The sequence below is a fragment of the Apium graveolens genome, chromosome 3, assembly GCF_009905375.1.
Source record: "Apium graveolens cultivar Ventura chromosome 3, ASM990537v1, whole genome shotgun sequence".
Classification (NCBI taxonomy): domain Eukaryota; kingdom Viridiplantae; phylum Streptophyta; class Magnoliopsida; order Apiales; family Apiaceae; genus Apium; species Apium graveolens.
In genome coordinates this window covers 63,838,573-63,845,045 of record NC_133649.1, presented here as the reverse complement: position 1 = coordinate 63,845,045, position 6,473 = coordinate 63,838,573, and the positions used below count along the sequence as shown (strand labels likewise).

The window sequence follows — 6,473 nt, the reverse complement described above, 5'->3', positions numbered from 1 at the left end:
ATATATCATGTGCAAATTTCATAAAATTAAATAACATTACTATAGTTATTAAAAACTAATCAATTACCTTTTTAAATTAAAACACATTACCTTTTTTTAAAACAAGCCCCCTCTCTTTTCCAAAATAATATATGAAACGCTATTTATTAAAATAAAATAAAATTATTATATTTAATAATAATCAATCAATTAATTTTTTCATCTAAAATATACTATCAATTTAAATCAATGAAATAATACTAGAAATTTTAGTTTAAATTAAAATAAAATATCATAAATAAAAAAAATATATGCATTATACTGGGTTTAAGCTAGTATTTCCGTATTCACGAAAACATATTTTATACTTGTCATCCGTGTTCACTTGTAAAGTCCTTCCTATGTAGTGAGATCTTTTCTATGTAATGAGCGTCTGTGTGTCCCTTATAATATGGATAGAATCAAACCATCACTAGAATCAAACTGTTGATGCTCAGCACTCACCGAGTACACCAGGGGTGTAATCGAATTAGGTTAATACTTTGATTCGATCTCAATTAAAATAATTCGGACTCGATCTTGAACTCGTATTCAATCATATTTTTAATTTTAAATTTAAAGTTTGGCTCATATAAATTTGAGAAGGCTTGAGTTCGACTCGAAATTTTGAATTAATTTCAAAAAATATTAACAAAACTCGAAATATGATCGGTTCGGCTCGAGTTCGAGTCAGATAAAAAAATATATAATATAAAAAAATTAAATATTTATATAAAAATATTTTTTTTATAAAATTTGAAAATAATAAAGACTCGATAAAATTCGTTAATGTTACGAGCCGAGTAATTTGAAATTAGAGTTCGGCTCAAATAAAAATTCGAAAAGTTCGAGCGCGAGCACGGCTCTATAATTTCCGAGTCGAATTCAATTTTTTTAGGAGATAAACTCGAATAACTCACGAACAATTTGACTCGTTTACACTATATATGGACGGACGACTGGGTACTTAACTGCTTATTGTATTCGTATCTATTGTTTGAATAATTAATACCAGAAAAAATATTTAATTGGCCTGATAAAAGAATTTCTTTTATTTAGAAACCAATTTTTTTTCAGGGCAAGTTTGGAAAAGTTTACAAATCATTTATATTTCAATTAAGTGGATTGTTTTAAAATTTTATTTCAATAAATCGCATCAAAAAATATAACGAATATTCCAATAACATAAACCACTCTACTTCGCTGCTCAATAACAAAAAAATTAAGTCATCATCTTTTTATGCCTTCCCTAAACAGTGTCCAATAAAATTCTACAATTCTCAAAACCTCCATTAATGGAACCTCATTCGAGCTTCTCGTAATAATCATCATCAATTCATCATTCATCAGATCTGGTTCGTTTATTTTGTTTTCGCGCTGGTTCTTTAAACGTCGTCGTTTTGTCCTGATTTCTATTTGCTCAATCCTTTCTAATATTTATGTGATATAGAATTTTAAAATTTTCATATTTAAAACTCAGTTTTAACCTTTTTTAAAGCTCCACATATTCGTTTATTTAGCGGCGGTGCGAAACTTATTCAACTTTGTTAAAACCTAAATTTTAAATATGTGTGTTTTTTTATTGTATCAACTTGAGATGATTGTGGAATGTATTTAAATTGGTTACGTGTTATGTATGCGATGAAATTGGATTAGTTTAAAAGGAGTGAGAGATTCAAGCTGAATTCGTATCGGTTTTCGATAAATAAAATGGATTCGGATGAATTTCGGACGATTTTATCGAATTCAGCGGTGGATATATGGAGTTTAATTGATACAGCAATAGCAGTAGCTTTGTCGGACTACAAACAGGAGCTTGTGGCTCGAAGAGATGGAATTGTGCAGAAACTGTATGCTTGTAGGAACTGTGGTGATCAAGTTAATCGGAGGCAGAATGTAGTTGAACGGGTGATGCAAGTGCATAATCAGGATAAACTTAAGCATTCTCCGTATACTCCGCAGTCTGTTCATAGAGATGATGAGGTTCGTATTGAGAATGATGATGATGGTGAATTGGATCCGTATGGCGGTTTATTAGATGATGAGGAAGCACAGATTCTTCGAATTAAGGAGCAGATTGAGGGTCCTCATCAGGTCGTTTTAAGTTGTGTGTGTGTGTCGAGGTTTTAGTGTGTATTTGTGCTTAGTTTATCGGCATTTGATTTTTTCTAATATTTGATTATTGTTTTGTGTATGTATAGACTGAGGATTCTGTGATTCAATTGCTTCAAGGACTTGCTGACATGGATATTACCTTCAAAGGTCTTAAGGTAATAACAATAGGGATTTTCAGTTAATTTTCTTGAGTGGATTGAATAATGTCTGGATGATAAGTAGTGTGCTTATTGTTGTCCAATGGTTTCGGGAATTGCTTGTTTAAGTTTAGTTGAACTAAAGTTGTTGTTTTGATTAGGAAACGGATATAGGGCGGTACGTGAATCGGTTGAGGAAGCATCATTCAGATGAAGTGAAGAGACTGGTGAAGCAACTAGTGAGGTTCGGATATTTCAATGTTGTGAAATTGTATCGTGTGCTTAGAACTTAGAGGTTGATTTGGTTGTATGTTTTACAGAAAATGGAAAGATTTGGTTGATGAATGGGTGAAGTTGAACCCGCCAGAAATTCAATCTTCTACTATTACTGGTAATTTAACTATACGAAAGCCCATTTTCCTTGGGCTAATTAGTACTAAAACTTTGTTTTTAACTAAAATTAATGTTCATTAATGGTGGAGGCAGCTGATGGAGAGTCCCCTCCTATGAACATGAGGAGGAATCTTCAAAATGGTCACCATCAGGTCTGAAATCCTATAAACCAAGGCTTCCTGCGCAAAAATGGTTTTTTGTTATGAATCCCAGCATTACTAAGCTTTTAAGATTTTTTTAGGTGCCTGATTTTGCGTATTCCCCAAATCCAAACAGTGAGTTTGTAATCCGATTCAAAGATGATTAATTTTGTTATCTGCTTTTTTCTCAATTATTTATGTTCTTTATTATCCATTGGTTGTAGATGGAAGCTCTGGATCGGAAAGGAATAACTCAGAGCCAGAATACAAGCCAAAATCCATTCCTAGAAGAGAAGCACCAGCTAAATCTTCCTACCGACCAACTCCACTATCTGCTCCTGTCCCTCCTCCAAATGTATTACTCATACTTATGACCTTAATAAATTAGTTTCATTTCATTTTCTTTACCTTGTGGCATACTTTAGAGAGGATGTGAATTGTATATTTTTCGAAGCTGACTTTATTTAGTGCTTCGCACTTTTGTTTAATATTATTATTCCATAATAGTTGACTCATTTTGACATTCTTATCCATCTATGCTTCATAGTTGATGTAATGCTGTATGAAGCATAAAATTGGATTGTCTTGGTCAATTATTTAGGGTGTGCAGTAGGTATATAAGATTGGCAATTGATTTTTGTTCTTTCTATACACTTTCTTGGCTCTCAAGTATAGTTCCATATTGTTATGCAAGAGTTCTGAATAGTGTATTGGAATTGTGCAGAGACCGCACAAGGAAACAGCTATAGATCCTGATAGGCTGGCATCAGCAAGGAAGCGGCTTCATGAGAACTATCAGGAAGCTCAAAATGGTTAGAATAGTTACTTGATGCTTTTTACTACCTCTCTCTTTCTCTCTGGTTATTATTATTGACTTGTAACTTGTTTTTGTGAAGCTAAAAAACAAAGGACTATACAAGTGATGGATATCCATGAGATACCAAAGCCGAAAAATGGGTACATATCCAAGAATAGAGGTGGCTTTCACGGAAGGAATCACAGGTGACGGTGCTCAACAATACACTAGCCCTGCTTTGTTTGCATGAGCTTATACTGTTATAAACAATGTTATATTTGTTCGAAAGGGGTTGAGATAATCATGGTCCTTTCCTATTTCTGATATTGGCCAAGGCAAAGTAACACACAGCATTAATGTAATATATTAAACGCATATTAGAATTCATTGTACTCTTTCAGAAAGCAACGTAAATGTGTTCCAAACAATTTTTGGCAGTAATTTTACAAATATATAAACTACATTGGTTTTGTAAACTTATTTATTTAGATATTTGTGTGAAAGTGTGCTTTCGACTTCCATTTTCTTTTGAGTAGTGCCAGGTATTCCAAATTCATTCCCCAATTTTTTTCCAAATGATGTGGTACACGTGCCGTGTTTTGATTAGGGTATGCATATGTGGTCCCTATCATTACTAGGAAACTTAGTAATTAGGCACTTGACACCAATCAGTATTTGGGAAGTATTTGGGAAAAATTTTGGAGAAAATATATGGGTCTCTAGCATTTTTCTTTTCTTTTTGGGCTAATTACATAAGAGAATACTTTGAGGGGTTGTTTGGTTCAAGATGGTATCGAGTTGGAATAAGGAACAGGTGAGGTATTATATCTAATATCATGAGTGTTGGAATGAACATCTTTAATTTAAAATATTTTAAGTCAATAATCTTAATTTAATTAAATATATAATTTAATTATTATTGTAATATATTTTTGGTTCATATCAGTGATCCAAAAATTCTTGATTTTAAAAAAATCCTCGATTAGTCCTTAAAAAATATTTGGCCGATTTAATTTTTGACATCCGATTAATATTTATAAATTATTTTTGAATTATATATTTCATAGTAAATAAGGTAAATATATTAATTATTATTAAAATATTTAAATATATCCGATTTTTGTTTTGATTAATCCCCGATTTGTCAATTAATCTCTAATCATTACCTAAACCAATTAGTACCGATTACCAATTTTTACAACCATGACTCATATATTTATTTTGATATTATATTTATTTTGATAAACAATTACACGACCCTCTAAAGATTTAGTAAATATGGGTGTTGTAATAGTTCAATTTTAAAAAAAAATAAATTACGTGTAATTGTTTATGGTGATACTAGATCATTCCATTTGTTTCCTTTTATGCGGGCTTATATATTTTGAAAATTTATAAAATCTTAAAAAAATATATTATGTATATTCGGGCCTAAAAATTAAATCCATAATTGGATTTGATAAATCCAAAAACTTTGTGTTTCAGATTTGGTTTTCATTGTATGTGATTAATTTACCATCCTGGCTGAATGTAGGAATCTAGACGAGATTGTTGTTGAGTTTTCTATAATTTCTTAAGCTTTAAAAACTTTCAGAATTTCACTCGTAAAAAAACTAGATGATGGTAACTAGCAACTAGATTATGGTAACAGCCTTTGTTATAAAAATTAGACCGATTTTTTAAAATTATTGATGAATCGCTCATAAATTGGTCAATAATCGTAAATGACCGATTCCTTAAATTGTCGATAAATTATCGTTAAATTATCCAATTTTTTTAAAATCTTTCCGATAAATCACGAATCGGTACCTCAATCGATTAGTTTTGATTTTCGAAATAGGTAATTAATGGTAATTAGCACTAATCATGGTAACTGACGGGTCATTCATGTGGATGCATACTTAGAACATCTTCGATACTTGTTGGCTAGGATGATATAAAGTAAAATATTGATTATCTAAATTATAATGGGCCTGTAAGGATTGTCCTTCAGTCGAAACTCAGCATAATGATCGGTTATATTTTAAAAATAATATGTTATAATGAAACATTATAAATAAAATATATTATTTTGATATTATAAGATATGTTATGGCATTTTTTTACAGGATATTTAACAAATATGACCAACATTAGGAGTGGATGTCACATAAGCATTTTAGTTAAGGGCTTTTAAGTATTAGAGCATATTCAATAGGAGAAAGCCCTTGCCTAAAATCTAGGTGGCATGTCATAAATAAAAATATAGATATTATTTAAAAAAAGTTGTACTCCAACGAGACATTATCGTTAGTTAAAATTTTTACCAATCTCGTAATATTGGCTATATTTGCTAAACCCACGAGACTTGTAACAAAACTACACATAATTTATTACCATATTAAAATTATATATTTAATTTATTGCAATTTAAAATAATGATAACATATTATTTTTAAAATATAACTAACCATTATAACTAATCCCGTTGAAATACAATCGATTATAAGTTCAAAAAAATTTAAACAATTATTATTTTATATTATTTTAGCTAATAGTTTTTTGCAACACTATTGAATATATTCTTATAAGTTATGAGTAAGGTGTGCATTGTGCGATTTGGTGTGCTTTCTAGCATTAACCGTTATCAAATCAATATATGTGGTTTGGTTGGGTAATTTGCTATTAATCGCACCAAACCATTTAAAATAGTTTTTTCGGTTTCGGTTAACTATTTATCGGTTTGATTTTATTTGAATTTTTTATACTATTATTTATTTTGTGCAATTTTTTTTTATAATGTATTAGACTAAAAAAATATCAAGATCAATAAATATATTAGATTAAACATCAAAAATGAACACTTTCAAATTCGTAAAAGAAACAAAATTTATT

At 30.1% G+C, this 6,473-nt stretch overlaps 1 protein-coding gene across 3 annotated transcripts; it reads left to right on the top strand.

Annotated features, from left to right (window-relative positions):
• Positions 1-1,222: 1,222 nt before the first annotated feature.
• On the top strand, positions 1,223-4,087 carry LOC141712364 (putative mediator of RNA polymerase II transcription subunit 26c). 3 transcript variants are annotated; one of them, XM_074515278.1, is made up of 10 exons: positions 1,223-1,373; positions 1,675-2,112; positions 2,220-2,288; positions 2,432-2,514; positions 2,591-2,661; positions 2,757-2,815; positions 2,905-2,938; positions 3,028-3,158; positions 3,528-3,615; positions 3,700-4,087. In XM_074515278.1, exons 2-10 carry the CDS (start codon positions 1,729-1,731, stop codon positions 3,807-3,809), a joined length of 1,029 nt encoding a protein of 342 aa, XP_074371379.1. In that variant the 5' UTR covers positions 1,223-1,373; positions 1,675-1,728; the 3' UTR covers positions 3,810-4,087. The 3 variants fall into 3 exon arrangements, with proteins under 3 accessions (XP_074371379.1, XP_074371380.1, XP_074371378.1); XM_074515277.1 differs by having other exon boundaries at positions 1,225-2,112; XM_074515279.1 differs by lacking the exons at positions 2,757-2,815; positions 2,905-2,938 and having other exon boundaries at positions 1,224-2,112.
• Positions 4,088-6,473: the final 2,386 nt, after the last annotated feature.

Coding starts and splice junctions, on each gene's coding strand:
- LOC141712364 (XM_074515278.1), top strand. CDS start 1,729: ATGGATTCGGATGAATTTCGGACGATTTTATCGAATTCAGCGGTGGAT. Junction 2,662..2,756: donor TCAATCTTCTACTATTACTG/GTAATTTAACTA, acceptor TGGTGGAGGCAG/CTGATGGAGAGTCCCCTCCT. Junction 3,159..3,527: donor CTCCTGTCCCTCCTCCAAAT/GTATTACTCATA, acceptor GGAATTGTGCAG/AGACCGCACAAGGAAACAGC.